The 18,371-nt window shown below is 38.9% G+C and overlaps 1 protein-coding gene across 2 annotated transcripts; it reads left to right on the top strand.

Moving 5' to 3' along the window:
• Window positions 1-388: 388 nt before the first annotated feature.
• wipf1b (WAS/WASL interacting protein family, member 1b) lies at window positions 389-18,151 on the top strand. Of its 2 annotated transcripts, XM_051897135.1 has the most exons (9): window positions 389-470; window positions 728-801; window positions 10,727-10,812; window positions 11,374-11,503; window positions 11,754-11,906; window positions 13,121-13,867; window positions 13,953-14,162; window positions 16,206-16,319; window positions 16,514-18,151. In XM_051897135.1, exons 3-9 carry the CDS (start codon window positions 10,762-10,764, stop codon window positions 16,564-16,566), a joined length of 1,458 nt encoding a protein of 485 aa, XP_051753095.1. In that variant the 5' UTR covers window positions 389-470; window positions 728-801; window positions 10,727-10,761; the 3' UTR covers window positions 16,567-18,151. The 2 variants fall into 2 exon arrangements, with proteins under 2 accessions (XP_051753095.1, XP_051753094.1); XM_051897134.1 differs by lacking the exon at window positions 389-470 and having other exon boundaries at window positions 494-801.
• The last annotated feature ends 220 nt before the right edge of the window (window positions 18,152-18,371 follow it).

The raw sequence follows: 18,371 nt of genomic DNA, 5'->3' as shown, positions 1-18,371 counted from the left end.
ATCATTGCAATTCTATGCTTTGAATTTTGTTTGGCTTTAGTGGTTTTATGGTTTATGTCTGTAGCATACTTTTTTCTCTCTCACAGTGTCTAGAAATCAAATTACAATTTTTCAAGTTCCCCACAGGGTAGAAAATTGTCTTTAAACAAAGCAACAATTATAAAAAATAAACAAACATATTACATAAATCCCACACAACTCTTATAAAAACCAATAGAATTTATCCAAAAGTGTAATCTTAAAAAAAAAAAAAGTAAATTTTGAGTTTATATGAATTTAAATCTGATTGACATGTCTGTTATTGTTCCACACGATGTCACAAAGCTCAGCTTTTCTGCCACTGTCTACAGAGTTTGACAGATGTTTGCGCTCGAGGCAGTCGCACACATCTGGAAACGTTGCATCACAGATGAATGTCCCGGATAAAGGGAACGAAGAGTCCGTTGTGTTGGTGGAGGAAGAAAAACTGGGTAAAGAAACGAATTAGAAGATATCACGTCTTATTCAAAACATTGAGCTGTACTTCCCTCATTTAAAGAGATGTGATACTGCAGAGACGTACTGAACTGTTGCATGCAATATAAAAGAAATAAGCTTTGAATGTTATTCCAGTGAATGTGATGGGGTTGTAGGCAGCAGCACGCGCTGGGCGGAAACAGTGGGGAGAAGTTGTGTTTTCAGCCATGAAGGAGTGGCCCAAAACTTGAGTTCCTCTGTGTTTGTGTAGATGCTTCATGATGATGATCGGTGCTGTATTTGGTTGGTAAGCGGAGGACGCGGAGAAAAAGACGCAAACCACCGGTGAGTGTTTACGCAGCCTGTTGCTTTCTAAAAACGCGCGATATAAGCATCTAATTTGTGATCTGATCCTCCGTGATTTGTTTATTGCTGCACATTTTAAAGTATTGTGTGAGTTTTTTATTAGGTGTTCGGTTTAAACCAATTTCTTTACCCACAAAAGCACAAACGGTGCCAACTTTTAGAGGAAGCAAAGTCTCCCCCACATCCTGGGTTGCCAGTTTGAGCGTGTATATGTGGCAGGGAAAATAAGCTACATTTTTCTGTAGTTTAGACACAACAAATCTGAAGTGTTTTGTCTTTCAAACAAATTCCACCAATTATTATGAAGGACCGTTGTCATTACTTCAAATCTGGTTGTTGCTGTAGGAGCAGGCGATTTCTGAATAGTGAACGACTCGTTCTTTTGAGTCGGATCTTTTCAGTGAATCGGTTAAAAGCGATTTGTTTACGAATATGCTCGGCTCGATTCCTAAGAACCGATGGATGAGATGATGATAAGAGCAATGTTTGGAGTGAGCTGTGGATTTCACTGATATGGTGATGAGTTTTTTAATTACGGAATATCAGAGAAGTTAAAAATAACTGGAAATACGTTTGAAAGTTTTATTAAAACACACGAGTTGAATTTTTGAACCATTTAATAAAAACGTGGAGAAACGTTTTCAGCCAAAAGATGTAAATTAGTTTTAGTATTGTGTAATGTAAATCAAATTTTATTAAGGTAAATAAATGCCTTTTGGAGGTGAATCATGGGTGCAACAACCACCCTTATTAATCGAAATTAAAAATGAATGTAGAAAATAAATGTAAGTGTGTATAGGATGTCAGAAATCACATAATGACATTTACAGTATAAAATAAAACAATCGCTGAATCTGTTTTTGTAACCGGTTCTTTGAAATGAACTGTTCAAAAGAATCGATTCGTGGAAATGAGTCGGACTTCTGTGAGCATGTGGTTCTAATTGAAAGGCCATGGGGTCTCCACGGTGAGATACAATGCGAGTCATATGCTTTCCCCCTTCCTTTTTTTCTTTCAGTTTTTTTTAATCCCTTTCTTCTTGTGAATTAAAGACCACATTATTTTGCGCTGTCATTGTCCCAAGTTATTTCAACACAGTATCGTTGTTTTGCTCTATTCATTCCTTTTAAATAGGTTACCTCAAAGCTTTTGTTTGTGTGTTAGTTGGCATGGGTTTGTGTGTTTACTGATGTATTGTCTTGTAAAACAAACTAGGGATGTTAATGTCAGTTTGCCTGACAAATTACTACCATGAAAACGCTTTGATCATTGAAAAGCTGAGAAATGTAGCTTTCGAGTGAGATATCTTTCTTGCATTAAAGACTTTTATTAGACTATGACTGCTAATGTCAAGCCGTCCTCTTGATTTTTTTCATGTGGTTTTCAGCAAGTGTGAAATGTGACACTATTAAGCAACTGTTGTTTTAAAATCACAGTGAGCTGCTGTTAAGGCTGTGAATTTACGCATGCAGTTTTTAATGAGAACTTAAGTAGGAACAAGTAATTTTAGGCTTCATAAGTCACACATATAGAGTTCTTTCACTACATTAACTTCCTCTCTTTGACAGTTGTGCCGTCATAACTTCTACTTCTCTCTTGTCTGGTGTTCTATTTGACCAGCCATTCGAAGAGAGTCAGAAGTCATGTGACGGGATTTGAGATCATCCATTAGCTGCAGGCTTGCATGTAGCCAGAGGTGTTATGCTGAGTTTCGGAAAGGAAGTGGACAATAAAGACTGCCTATAAAATGATGGAAAGAGAGAATAAGAGACAGTGGGCACATTATTTGCTGGAACATGCTCACATTATGCTAGCTGAGCATTCGTAAGCTGCTTTTTTGCTTCTGATGTGGTATTATAAGCAAGCGTTGCAAAGCGCAAATGACAGAAATTCTGCTTTACAACTTGACATGACACTTTCAAATAAACTAATGCATGGTTCTCTGTGGGTGGCCCCTTCCTGCCTGATTCTGCATGCATGATGTAGCAGGTTGTGGTTGAAGGACTCCACACATCTCTGCAGTTCTTACTTGAATTAACGTTATTTAGAGAGGTCTGGATATCTCGATTTAACCTTTAATTGTTGACATTGGATTAAATTTGGATTTCAAAAATGTAGGGTCTTTGGCTGCATCCCAATGAGTCAACAGTGCCAGCCAGCTTTATCAGCTGCCTTGATTCTGGAAGTATTTTTCCCAATCATTTTTCCCACAGAGATTTTTTTTAAAAGTCTATATTAAAGCCATGATTCAAACCAACCAGCTTTGAGGTGAATCACAGCATCACAAACTTTGAAAATTGTACAAAAAACTAAGGTACAAGAATGTGTAATTAAGTCGACATGAAGCAGAAGTTGCGATAGACTTTTATTTCCATATTGTGATGAATATCTGAGTGAAATGGATTCATGAACAAGAAAAAATGAAGGACGGGACTTAAATTTATCCGTCAGGAGTTGATTGGATGGTTGTGGGTTGCTATTGGTCGATCTCACTATTTTGAATAACGAATACAAAGACACATGAATTTAAAAAAAAAAGATTGTGCACAGATAAATAATTTTTAATAAATACTTCAATATTCCATAAAAAATGAGAATTGTGAATTTTGATTTCATGCTGACTTTAAAGGGAAAGAACTATGAAGAGTTGTGAATGACAAATTAAAAACGACAGATAAAAAAACTACTGATTTAAAGATGTTGATTGTGCATATAGAAACAACATAAATGCATATAATTACAAATATTTGAGTAATTTAAGAGAGTAGGGGAGACTGACCCTATCACATCATTTGCAGTGCTTCATGGGCGCTAAAGAGTGCTTTTAACATGATTTGCTTGTTTCAATTCTCTGATTGGGGAGATTTCTTTGCAGAATCATAATTTAGTTTCTCACCAGCAGTTCCTCTGTGATTATTTAAAAAATATGTTTAAATAATGCAGACTGATGACAAAAGCATATGCCATCGATTAACAACCTCATAGCTCACAGTAGGTCTGTCTTTTAAGGTTTATAAGTTACTGTTCAAAATCAATTCCCCTATGGAAAAAATGAATAGATTTGACTTGAACCTGACCGTTGCACCTAAATTTCTTGGACAACTTGGAAGGGTAATTTGGAACAGGTTCCCTCTGGGAATTTCCTATGGGTTTTTAGAATATCGTTTTCATGTTTTGTTCTACAATATAAATTACACACAGTCATACGTCAAATGGGTCATTCCATGTCAAATCAACTAAATTTTGGAAACTTCCCCGGCTCAAATTTTTGATTTTGTTAAAGGGGTCATATAATGCCACTTTTACAAGATGTAAAATAAGTCTCTGATGTCCCCAGAGTGTGTATGTGAAGTTTTAGCTCAAAATACCCCACATATCATTTTTTATAGCATGTTAAATGTCACTTTTTGAGGGTGAGCAAAAACGCTCAGTTTTTGTGTGTGTCCCTTTAAATGCAAATGAGCTGCTGCTCCCAAGAAGAGGGCAGAGTTTCAAGAGCTCACGTTAGCAGCGCCGATTACCTCACGCAGACTAACTGAAAATGTCCGAAACTGTTCAGCCTTTTATGTTCGGAAAATGATGGAGAGACTCAAGAAGAAGTGACAACATGTAGAATGCAACAGGGCATTTCTGAACGGTTAGTTGATGAATTTATGTAGCTGATGTGGAGTTAACTATCTTAAAGTCATTGATTAGCATTCTGTTATGATAATCTATAAATCACTCGTGTGGGAACTGTTGTAAGATCCTACAGAGCCAGAGAATATATGCTTCATGAAGATAGAACAGGTATAGTTTAGTTTAATTACGGTTACAACTTGTGATGTTGTCATCTTGCTTTTATGACATTTGTGTTGCATACTGTATTGGAATAACATGGCCTCACCCCCTTTGTTGCGCATTCTCGGGGCAGGGTTTATGTAAATTTTGAGGTTAGTGATATCACTAACCCTCCCGGTTGTGTAGTCCCTACCAGCCATTTGTTGTAGTCCTTAAACAGAGAATTCTTTAAAAGAAAATCTCCCTGCTTTGAACTTTGAGCGTCGAAACTTTGCAGATGTTGTTTATGCTGAAACAGCAACATTACACACTAACTAAAGTTAAAAAAGTGAAATCATAATCAACCACCCCTTTAATATTTTTTTTTCTGAAGAAAGACAAACATAAATGGTGATGAAAGCCAAAATATTAAATGTCATGGATGTATATTTACTGAGTAATCCACTATTTTGTAACTCAACAATTCTTAAGTTACAGGCATGCAAACACAAGAAAGTGCTTTTTTCACATTTTTTAAATTTCACTGTTGGCATATAATGCAATAAAGATTGCTAAAGTCAACAGATTTTACTAATAGACCTACTAATCTCTGTGTAAAAATAAACTAATGATGCTGTAATCTTTCTAGAGTCATTTTTACACCCCTGTATTTTGGCTCCAAATCTCAGGTGATAATTGTCATTTGGACCCCCCTCTACAAAATAGTAGATAACTCAGTAAATATACATCTGTGACATATAATATTTTGGCTTTCTACTTCATGTATTTCTTTCAATCAAAATTTTTAGCCGGGGACCTCTGGTTGAGTTGACATGGAAAGACTCAAATATGAAAGTTGCTATAGACGGACACACTAATCTCACATACAATTTAGAACACATAGTATGCAAATTGAGATGTAATGTTTACTGTCTTGACTGCTACAGAGGTGAAATGCATTATGGGCTTTCATAAGACACTGGCACACTAAAACACACACTTGGCATAGACTAATTCCAAAAAGAACATAATGTCTAGCCAAAGTCCCTGTTTTAGACATGATGACATTTCAGACTGCTGGATGTAGAGCACCATCCGGACAGTTCAGTATACGGTGTATATACAGCATCACATTCTCCATAGTCCATCGCCACTGTTCTCTCTCTCAAGACACAGGAATGTAAATATAGTCTGTGTCCAGGAACTTTTACTGTGCACCTCTTCTCTACTACATATTCATTTCTCCTCCTCTCATACTCTTTCTTCTTGTTTGTTCTCCCTTTTTTGCAATAATCTGTACCCCTCGTAAATCATAAAGGTGAGGTAATTTTTGCATCACTATGCTAGTAGCAGAATTGCAAAAAATAATAGGTGTGCTCAACTTCGTGTAACGCTGCACAAATCAGTCAGCATTTAACTTGAAGCAGTGCATGTGGGTTTATTTTTTTTTTTATGTGTGTACCACAGGAGCAGCCATCTATAAATACTAATATTCGTTTGCAATAAGCAAAGATAAAAATCACACAAGCACAACTACAGGAAGCAGAAAGTATCTGACTTGACAGCTCCATTTTTTTTTTTTTTTTTTAACTCTTCCCCCAACTGCAAGTGGCAAATCTTCCCGATCGGATAGGTGATTGAACACGCTTAAAGGGGACCTTTTACAAGATGTAATACGAGTCTCTGGTGTCCCCAGAATGTGTCTGTGAAGTTTCAGCTCAAAATACCCCACAGATCATTTATTATAGCTTGTCAAATTTGCCCCTATTTGGGTGTGAGCAAAAACACGCCGTTTTTGTGTGGTTCTCTGTGGGTGTGATGAGCTGAATGAGCTGCTGCTCCCGGCAGCTTTCCAAAAGAGGGTGGAGCTTTAACAGCTTGCGCTTCAGTTGCTCAACAACAACAAAGCTGGAGAATCTCACGCAGACAAAATGAGGATTGTCAGTAACGGTGTTCAGCCTTACATTGTCGGACACTAATGGAGAGACTCAGGAAGAAGTTACAACTTTTAGAATGAAACTGGACGTTTCTGAATGGTTAGTGGATAAATTTATGTAGTTGCTGTGGAGTTGATTCAACTCATCGACTAGCATGTGTCGTCATGTTAATCTTTCGTGCAAATCCAGCATTGAATTGACAACAACACTCTACTACAACAACTCTTCCTCTTCTCTAAAGCAGCCCAACATGGCCTCACCCTCTTTGTCATGTGTTCCCGGGGGCAGGGTTTATGTAAATTTTAGGGTTAGTGATGTCACCAACCCGGGAAGAAGCTCGTTGTAGTCCCTACCAGCCGTTTGTTGGAGTCCTTAAACAGAGATTTCTTTAAAAGAAAATATCTCCCTTTGCATTGAACTTTGAGCGTCGTAACTTTGCAGATGTTGTTTATGCTCAAACAGCAACATTACACACTAACTAAAGTAAAAAAAGTGAAATCATAATCAAGGACCCCTTTAATGACTCTTTTCACACAGGCTATCTGAAGTCTTCCTCCACTGGTTGGAAAATCAAAAATTCAAACTCGTGCTATTGGTTGAGTCAGTGTTGCTGTGTTGGTCTGGGGTGTGTTACCTTTACAACGAATCAACTCGCTGCTTAACCACCGAAGTATGTTGCATCACTGAAGAAATTAACTAGTTAGTCACGACTGTTTTCCAAAACTGTAGTAACATGGCTGCACTGCCGTCGTTTGTTTAACAAAAAAACTGAATAATGACATCATGCAAAGATGGTGGAAAAATAACTTTTGCTAACTAATTGTTTCAAGATTATTATAGTTAAATTATATGAACAACAGGAAGCTGTTCATTTTTTATCTACTTCACTATTTTTGTTCCCCATCATTGCTGTTTGTGAATGTTCATTGGAACTCGGAACTGAGTATTTTAGGAAACACTGACTCCTTTAACTATGTTGTAATGACTGAACTTGTGACCATAGTTGGCTAACAATTCTTTTGGGAAAGGCACCCGTGGTCGGGATTCTCAAACAAACAGACATTCAAGTACAGTCAGTGACACATTATAAATCTAATCAGCATGGCTCATGAATATTAAATAGGTGATGAAACGTTCAATGGTAGGTATAGTGTTCAGCTTGGTCATTTTTCACTAACTTTTTTCCCTTCCTACCACAGCCAAGCAAAATGAAGCTTTTAAAATCCAATGATTATTTCCCCCAAAAAGTTGTGTATGAGAAACTCTTCTAGACATTTCTAGAAGTGATTATGAATGATTGCTACACTAGATTGCTTCTGGGATTTCCAAGTAGTGGCTGAATTTTAGTGTTATCAGTAGAAAGGACCCATATCAGTCAAGATCAGCATAACTAAAATACACATAATTGCATATGAAAATGATATGCATGTCTGCGTTCTACTTTATGATGACCTTTTTTTTTTTTTTGCACAGCGTCAGGAGGTTTGCACACTTCAATGAGACAAACTGACCGGATGTCTGCTTATACCTCTAAATAAAAATGCCTGAAAGAGAGGGAGAGGGTGAGAGAGAGGAAGTGAAAGAGAGGAGGAGAGAGAAATGAAGTAGTGTGATGTGGCTGTCTGTAAGACACCCTTGAGAGATCTTGATGATGAAAGAGCAGACATTTTAAAGAGCTTGTAAACTGAGTGTGTTTCCATGTTTGTTCACTTGTTCTCTTTGAGTCTCATCTGTGTTCCTACTTCTGTTTTAAATCTTTTTAATGTTTCTTTGCCATCTTTGTCTGGACAATATTAACTCATGTGGATGTGTGTTTATGAAAGAGAGATTGAGAAGTGAGAGGTATATTGCTGTAGCTCTTCCTGTTTATGATCTCTTCCGGATGTCAGCAGTAAAGGGGCTTTCATCGAACTTGCAAATGAATTCAGAGAAAAAATAAAGTTTGTATATGTTGGCATGAAGAAAGAATGTGATAGAATAGTGCATGTGGTGCTAAAACATTATTTCCTTTTCTTTATTACTGTATTAGTTGTATATGTAAGTGTGGAGAGAGTATTATGAGAACTTATTACAAACAAAAAAGAAGGTAATTTCTGAGATGCAGGAAGCATACTGTAATATGCTTTCTGCATCTTAGAGATTACCTTCTTTTTTGTCATGGCCTTTCCCACGTGTTGTCATTACATGCACAATAAGGGATCTTGGTGTACATCACAATGGGGTATTTCAAGACTTGCTACTCACTGTCAAACCCATTCAAAACTTTGTGGCTATGTGAGACCACTTTAATAGGGTCATGCGGTGTAGTTAGATTAGTACCAGTGATTTATTGAATGGCTCAGGCCATTTTTTAACCTAAAAGGTGTGGTGATATTTCAGATGTTGCTATTCGTGCTACAGTTGGGTTTCCTGTTTGTCACCATTACAAGGTCAAAGATGATGGGCTCATTGACAAGTATGAGTGCTCATGGTGATAAAATTATTTTAAATTCACCAAATCAAAATGAATAATTCTTGGGTTTTTTTTTATAGAATATTGCAGTATTTATTATAAATGATTTTTCTGTGCACATTTTTTTTTTTAATTCACATGTCCTTGTATTCTTTAATCAAAATCACTTCCCCTCCCACTTGCAGCGACATCTGTTCTCTGATGATCCAATTCCTGATGGACAAAATCAAGTTCCACCATACATTTGTTCTTGTTCGAGAAGCTGCTTCATTCAGATATACACCGATCAGGCATAACATTATGACCACTGACAGGTGAAGTGAATAACCCTGATTATCTCTTCATCACGGCACCTGTTAGTTGGTGGGATATATTAGGCAGAACATTTTGTCCTCACAGTTGATGTGTTAGAAGCAGGAAAAATGGGCAAGTGTAAGGATTTGAGCGAGTTTGACAAGGGCCAAATTGTGATGGCTAGACAACCAGGTCAGAGCATCTCCTAAACTGCAGCTCTTGTGGGGTGTTCCCGGTCTGCAGTGGTCAGCATCTATCAAAAGTGGTCCAAGGAAGGAACAGTGGTGAATCGGCGACAGGGTCATGGGCGGCCGAGGCTCATTGATGCACGTGGGGAGCGAAGGCTGGCCCGTGTGGTCCGATCCAACAGACGAGCTACTGTAGCTCAGATTGCTCAAGAAGTTAATGCTGGTTCTGATAGAACGGTGTCAGAATACACAGTGCATCACAGTTTGTTGCGTATGGGGCTGCATAGCCGCAGTCCTGGTTTGAGGAGCACAACAATGAGTTTGAGGTGTTGAGTTGGCCTCCAAATTCCCCAGATCTCAATCCGATCGAGCATCTGTGGGATGTGCTGAACAAACAAGTCCGATCCATGGAGGACCCGCCTCGCAGCTTACAGGACTTAAAAGATCTGCTGCTAACATCTTGGTTCCGGATACCACAGCACACCTTCAGGGGTCTAGTGGAGGTCATGCCTCGATGGGTCAGGGCTGTTTTGGCAGAAAAGGGGGGACCAACACAATATTAGGAAGGTGGTCATAATGTTATGCTTGATCGGTGTACGTCACAATAGGGATGGAAAGACTATCGCAACTTCTGTTTCATGCTGATTTTAAAAATCTAGTTTAAAACACCTGTGCCAGAGGTCTTAGAAATGTAGACTTTGTTTTCATGTTGGTTTCATATTGCTTTGAGAAACTTTATTTTATGTGAATAGTTTAAATTTAATTACTCTAAAAATGTCATATGGTGCAACTGCGACCATCAAATTTTCCTTACACCTTGAATGCATGTAGAAATTTTAATTATTATTTTTTAAATACATTTAATGAAAATATATATTTAATGAAACATTTTTTAAATATATTTTTAAGGTATGTTTTTTTTCTTTACAAATATCATTATTAAATGGTCGATATTACATCAGTATTTATTAATATTGATTAATTGGTGGATAGATGTTTTTCAAATATTAATAAGCAGTTAAGATGTTTTGTTAAAATATTGTTTCATAAGAAATAATAATAATAAAGGTTATTCCAAACTACTTAAGGTTTTCAAAAAATATATATGTTTGAAAAAAATATTTGAATTTTTTTTTTTTTTTTTAATCAAAGTAACCACCTAGAACACCCTAGCAATAACAATACTCTAGAAACCACTCAGCATTATGTCAACGAGTTTTGGAAGCAACACAATTTATTTTTGAAAATAAAAAAATTCCCTTTCTGTTTGTCAGGTCTCAGTGAGAGGAGGTGACACCAAGGAGAAAAAATGCCGGTACCTCCTCCACCTCCCCCTCCCCCACCCCCCACCTTCTCTCAGGTACACAAAAATAAACACACACACTGGACTGGAATACACTACGAATTCAACTTCAAATCTGAGGCTTTAAAAAAACTAGGCATTATATACTTGCCGACTTTAAAAATGGTTACAGATAAAAAGTGGGCATTATACACCAAACAACCGAGGATAACACAAATCGTTCTGAACACAACAAACTCACAGAAACATGCACCTCATTGCTAGGAGATGCATGACAAATGAAAACACAATGCGTGTTCTAAAACTGGCTCAAAATATCAAACATGTTTGATATCTTCCAGATGAATTGAATGGTAGTCAGAAACAAGCAAATTGGAGTCTGTGGCCATCATACACCACTCATTTTGTTCTGTTAACAAATTTGTTAACTCAACTGCCTAAAATATGCAGACTGGATTTAACTTTTGAAAACTAGCATTGACTTTTCCAGACTGCAAATTGGGGCAAAAATCTGGGCAAATGTTGTGTAGTGTATTCCAGCTTTAAGTGGAGTAGGCATGAGGCATTAATGCTTTAATGATTTCTGCAGAAAATATCTGTGCTTGTTTTTGCTCACAGGCAAACACTGAGAAGCCTGTGTTGAATAAATCGGAGGAGAGGGGCAGGAATGCTCTACTGTCGGACATCAGCAAAGGAGCAAGGCTGAAGAAGACTGTTACTAATGACCGTAGCGCCCCCATACTCGACAGTAAGAACATGCATCTTATGGGGTTAGATACTGTCTATGTTGTACCAAAACAGCTGTAATTTAAGTTTACAAATTATAAAATTATTAACTGTATTAAAACAGGTTTTCTTTTAGTGTACCTTCAAAACTCTTATGTAAATTCCTGTTGTGATTGGCTAACCTTTTTTGCATATGAAATGAGTAGCAATGCTTACTGGTTGCAGGTTCGCTCTCCAGTCCAAAATATTAAAGACATATTTGTTTTTGACAGAACCCAAAGGTGGTGGAGGTGGAGGAGGAGGTGGGCCTGGAGGGGGAGGTGGGGGTGGAGGAGGGGGAGGGTTTGGAGGTGGGGGTGGAGCTCCGGGTGGTCTGGGTGGACTCTTCCAGGGGGGCATGCCGAAGCTACGCTCCACTCGAGATGGTAAGAACGCATAAATATTTAAAACATGCTGTTCTATGCACTGACTGGTTCCTTCACCCTCAAGCCCAAAGTATAGCTCACCTTTTTACGTGTACGTGAGGGTCAGCGTACAGCGCACTGTTAGATTTTTGTAACCGCGCATGCGCATTTAATTTTTTTTGGCAGTAATTCGTTTATCCACAAGGTGGCAACCGTGCCCTGGGGGCGTTGATTCACAAGGTAGTCAAAGAAAAAATGCATAAACAACAGACCGGAACACATGCAAGCTACAGCGACAATGGAGGCCTACATAGATGAGAGATTGTGCAAAGAGTTTAGAAAGTATCCTCATTTGCACAACTCTAGCATGAAAGAATGCAAAGATGTTTTTGTAACTCGTGGCTTACACGTGGGATGTGGGTTGTAACTCGTGGCGAGATATTGCGCAAAACTGCGTATGTGTCAAATGCCTGTGTATGCGTATGAAGTATACTTTCCAAGGCTGTGCATTCAACTAGTGTATGCGTAAAAAAATGAAGTATACCCAGGGCTTCACTAGGGCTTTAATAATTTTGGCCAAACCAATTATATTATAGCTGATATAGTTGCTAACCATTACTATTTTATCAGTTTTTCTAGTGGTCACACAAAAGCTCCAATCAAGAATTTGACATTAATAGGGTGACCACATGTGCCATTTTCCCAGGACGCGTCCTGTCCAGGATTTCTAAATTGCCTAAAATGGCTTGAGCCCTTGTCTCTTTGATCGTGAAAGCGGTCATATCGATGTGCCCCCGGAACGTGATTTCTACACGGAGGTCTGTGCAAGCCACTGTTCTTATTGACAGTCTTCATGCAATGCATTAAAATGTTGTCGTATTTGCAATGCTTTGACTGTTCTCTGTAGATCCAGCCTTCTCGCAAGCCACGATTGGTCGATTATGTATAATGCACGCTATTGGTCAAATTATTTTTCAGTCATTACCTTCCGCAAATATGAAAACAAAACCAAAACTGGGACATTTAATGCAACTTAGAAATCCTGGACAGGACGTGTCCTGGGAAAATGGCACATATGGTCACCCTAGACATTAAACAATATTTGTAATATACAATGTAATATATTCATGAAATACAATGTAATATTTCCTTCAGAAAATGCAGAAAAATGTGTATATATAAAAGAACTTCACAATTATTAGATTATCTCTTAGGTTATTTGCTCTCTGTTTCAGACTCTAGTAGTGTCAGGCCTCCGGTTCTGCCACCTGGTGCTCGTAACAGTGGTCCACGGCCCTTTGGAGGAGGATCTGGCTCTGCCCCTCGTCTGCCTATTCAACGCAGTGAATCCGTTGACCGCCCACGGATGACCCCACCCCGTCCTGAAACACCTGGAGGGCCTCCTCCACCTCTTCCAAGTGCCCCACGTCCCTTTCAGAGTGGCGCACAGAGCAGGGGACCACCCTCACTTCCAGGGGCTCCTCGCCTGGGGTCTGCCCCGGCACCTCCACCTCCAAACCCCCTTGGACGGCAGCCTGCTCCTCCACCGGTGCCAGCTGTATTTGGTCGTCCTCCTTCGTTTCCTTCGCCCTCTGCTGGTCACGCTGGACGGCCCCCTCCTCCACCTGCACCTGGTCGAGGTGATGACCGTCCTCCACCTGTTCCCCCTGCAAACCGTTCATCTTTGCCACTCACTCGGGACAGCCCGCCCCCTCCACCTCCTCCATCAGCAAGTAGTAAACCAACTCCTCCACCGACTCCTGCTCCCGCCTCTTTGCGGGCACCTGTAAGTGCAGCACCTCCACTGCCGCCAGGACGCCCAAGTCCGGTTTCTCCTGAGGAGCACATGCCACGCCTCCCCGAACGGAACCTGTCACTTGGCTCCCATCCTCCTGCCCCTCCGCCTGGGCGATCCGGACCCCTTCCTCCACCTCCTTCTGAAAGACCGCCTGCATTGGGTAGGAATGCGGGTGGACGAACAGGTAAAGGAGGAGTGGCAAGTTGTTTCAGAATGATCTGGAAATCACCCGTTCAATCATTTGATCATTAATGTGTTTTTGTCCACAGGTCCTCTTCCACCTCCACCTCCTTCTGGTCGTCCAGGAGGAGGAAGTTTGAGGTCATCACCAGCCCCTCCTCCGCCAAACAGACCAGGTGTGGAGCCTCACCGTGGTGGCAGTAGACCACCGCTCCCACCAGACAGACCCTCCTCTGGACCTCTGCCCCCTCCTCCCCCACCTATGGGCAATGGATACCACAATCAAGGGCATCATATAGGTATTGTGACATTCAAATGGTTGTTGAAGTGTCTTGTAGAGTTCACCAAAAACAATTGAAAGTGACATGTGAAGGCCAAGTATGGTAACCCATACTCGGAATATGTCCTCTGCATTTAAACCATCCAGTTAGTGAACACACATTAGGAGTAGTGAGTAGTAAAGTCACATACCCGGAGCAGTGGGCAGCCATTTTTGCTTTGGAGCCCGGGGAGTGATTGGGGGTTAGGTGCCTGCCTTGCTCTCAGTCATTTACCTGTCGGTATTGAGACTTGAACCCGCAACCTTCGGGTTACTAGTCTGACTCTCTAACCATTAGGCCCCGACTGCCCCTAATGTCATGCATTGTGTTTTTCATTGGTACAACTTACCAGAAGGTAAAAGTACACTACTCCCATTTGCTTGTTGAACTTTTGGTCTCAAAACCATTGGGTATTAATAAGAAATTGGTAATTGCAATCCATGTTCTAATTCATCCCAAACCTGTTCAGATCTGAATTTTGTGCAGGCTAGTTAGATTCTTTCACACTAGACTCAGTAGGCAATTTACTGGTGGCATCATATGACAGTACCACGCTCTAATCTGTTAATTACAAGGGGGCACTTACTTTTGGCCATGTAATGTAATAGGCCAGTATTGAAACCTTTTTAGTATAATCTATTTGATAGCTTATGCGAAGACAGGAAGTTCATACATGCGCACAAGAAAGCTTAATTCTTGTCCTGTGCTATTTCTCTTCTCTCCAAAAGTTCAGAGCGATAAAAAATGTCTTTGTACTCATTTAAAATAGAGTTGCAAGTATCTCTTAACCCCCTCACACAAGCACTGAAAAATTGTCAATGCAGGCATCTATTGTTGTTGCGGTCTTTGTTTGTTGTTGTTGTTGTTGTTGTTCCATCTTCTCAGTTTCTTTTTTGACTGTGAAACAAAGGCCTGAAGCAGTGGTGTTGCCACCTTGTGGACACAGAAATTAGTGCAAAAAAATTTAAAGGGATAGTTCACACAAAAATGAAAATTATCCCATGATTTACTCACCCTCAAGCCATCCTAGGTCCAGATTTTCAAACCCCCAAAAATTCATCCATCCATCCATAATAAAAGTAATCCATTTGACTCCAGGGGGTTAATAAAGGCCTTTTGAAGCAAAGCGATGCATTTTTGTAAGAAAAATATCCATATTTAAAACTTTATAAATTCACATAACTTGCTTCCGGCGGATGACTGTACGCAGAATGCATGGAAGCTAGTTATTATAGTTAATAAAGTTTTAAATATGGATATTTTTCTTACGAAAACCCATCACTTCGCTTCAGAAGGCCTTTATTAACCCCCTGGAGCTGTATGGATTACTTTTATGATGGATGGATGCTTTTTGTTTGGCTTCAAAATGTGACCCCCCCCCATTCACTACCATTATAAAGCTTGGATGAGCCAGGATATTCTTAAATATATCTCTGATTGTGTTCGTCTGAAAGAAGATAGTCATATACACCTAGGATGGCTTGAGGGTGAGTAAATCATGGGATAATTTTTATTTTGGGGTGAACTATCCCTTTAAGGTGCATGTGTGATCTGAACATAAAGTATGCACAGTTAAAAACCTGTCTGCGCATGTTCAGTGCATGTTCAGTGAATGGAAAAATAAATAAAAGTGCTTTCACATAAATACTGCACATTTCTGCATTGCTCCAGTCCATATACTTGTTTTATAAGTGCATTACTGTTTTTTTTGTTGTTTTTATATACTGAAGGATGAGTCAAATTATTTACATTTAATCATTTAGCTGATTCTTTTATCCAAAGTGACTTGAGGAGAGCAATAGAAGCAATCAAACCAACAATAGTGCAACAATACGCACCGGCTGTATTTGGGGGGTAATTGACGGCATGTCACATATGCTGTCAATAGATCATGTATTGACCCCAGCATATTCCTTGAAGTCACAATTTACTTCTATTTAGCTGTAAATAACACTGTAAGTAGCTTGGATGTGTATTATGTTGCAGATTAATTGTGTGTGCATTTGATTTTTTTTCTCCAAGATGAGTGGGAATCACGCTTCACGTTTCGACCTGTATCGGACCTTCCACCCCCAGAGCCCTACATTCCCTGTCAGAAGACCTATCCTAGCAAATTGGCCAGGAACGAAAACCGAGGTAACCAATCACAGCCGTGTTTTCTCATCTTATGCGTTTTTGTTGCTATGCACATAGACAAAACTGACCCGCAGCTGTCGCTTCCACATGCCAATGAATACTTTGAATAGCATTCAGTCCTTACAGCACAATCATGGTCTTACACATTTGTTTATGTGCCTGTGTGTGTGTTTGTATATTTCTCTCTGTTTCAGGTTCAGGAAAGAAAGAGCGAGGTGCACCTCCCCTCCCCCCCATACCTAGGTGAAAGAAACTGCTTGTTTTCTCAGGACATGACAGTCCTTCCTTTACCCGATTATCTCATTTTCTCTGGTACTGCCCGTTTCTGATATTTTTCAACCAGAGTAGTTGATTAAAATATAAAAAATTGTATAAAATAACCATAAAAACAGCACATGGTGTTTTATTATAGACAACATATCTTTTTTATAGCATTTTTGTTTGTTTTAGAGATTAATACCTATTTACTATTATGACTATGTCAAGTCATGAGCTCTACAGTGATACTACAGCTAAGTTTGACTTTATTTTTGAGTGTTTTTTTTTTTTTGTGTAAGATGAATTGTTGAAGCAGTTTATTGCCCTTTAGGAGAGCGTTGAATGTTTCAGCTGTTTGTCTGGCACTTCTACTTCATCAATTTTGTTAGACAATCCTTGATGTAATTATATTTTAAGGAGGAATGCCTTTGGGTGCATGGCTCATTAAAGCATTGGTAACTTTTTGGTGAGTTTGGGCGCCCCCTACCTTCCTGTTTTCATACAACACAGTAGGTATATAGTTTCAAAGGTAAATTGTAAAGTCACTAGAACAATATCAGACTGAAATGAATGTGTGTTTGCCTTAGTACCATTGTGTGTGCATGTGTATGCATGTTATACAGAATGTGGAATGTTCTCCAATGAGCAGAATTGCAGTCTGTCAGTACTTTATGTTGATCCTGTAGCAGTGTGGATGCTATTGCCACCAGATTTGTTCACATATGCAGTCCCTGATGTGTTAAAAAGAGAAAGGACTGGGTTTATGGGGAAATGTGGATGTCCTTTATTAAAGGCTCTTTAGGTCAACCCCCATTTAAACAAGTCTGAGAGCTGAAGTTGTATAGGACTAATCTTTAAATGAAACATGTTTTGCCTTAAAATCCCATGCAAGTGTGTTTCTATGTATTATGGGAATATATCTATGTTGATGTAAGCCAAAAATGTGTTTAAGAAGTGTTATATTTTATGATATATGTATGCACTTGCTTGTTTTGTTGATGTTAGCTCAGTATCGTGTTGCATTATGTTTGTTTTTCAGACATGTAGACGTGCCTGTCAGGAAGTGTACTGTTATATTTGACTAAAGCGCTTTACTAAAAGTATAATCAATGAGTGTATCAAACTTTGAATTACATTTTATTTTTCATTTATGTACTTATTGAAAGGATCAAGAAGCTAAAGAATGGCTTGGTTTATGCTGCCTTATGTTTGTTTACATAAAGCCTTCTAACGAAACATTAAAAGGAACATTACATTTAAAGAAGTGTTGTATGTAAAACAGCATGACCTCTGAAGCATCTTGAGACACAGCCAAAAAGAAACAACAATTTGCCACCAACATTAGTAATATACGGCCTCTCATTTATTTTGTTCTGTTTGCAGACTGTCACTGGCATTGTTGTGTGAACAGATGCTTAATGTGGTACTCTCTTTGTGCCTGTAGATGAACATTTCAGTTTAATACAACATACTATGTTGTTTAATTTGTATATTTACTTTATTACAAACAGTCTTTTGCTATTCTGGTGTGCCAAATATGTTGTTTTCTAAATAAACATGCGATAGAAGCTGGATTTTGCCTCTCATTCAAATAATTGTGCATTTCTGTGCTTTTCAGTTCTTATAAAGCTCATTACATTTTCAGTAGGCAACTTTTTAATGTACTTTGTCACTTCATTGCACTTTTTGTTGGTTTTTCATAAATTAATGAATAAAAGAAAGGAAACCTACTCTGTTTTAAAGTGAAAAACAGACCAGAATGTGGTAATCTCTCAACAGATTTCTTCTTTACTA

Source organism: Ctenopharyngodon idella, chromosome 6, assembly GCF_019924925.1.
Source record: "Ctenopharyngodon idella isolate HZGC_01 chromosome 6, HZGC01, whole genome shotgun sequence".
Taxonomy (NCBI): Eukaryota; Metazoa; Chordata; class Actinopteri; order Cypriniformes; family Xenocyprididae; genus Ctenopharyngodon; species Ctenopharyngodon idella.
This window is presented reverse-complemented; position numbering and strand designations above follow the sequence as displayed.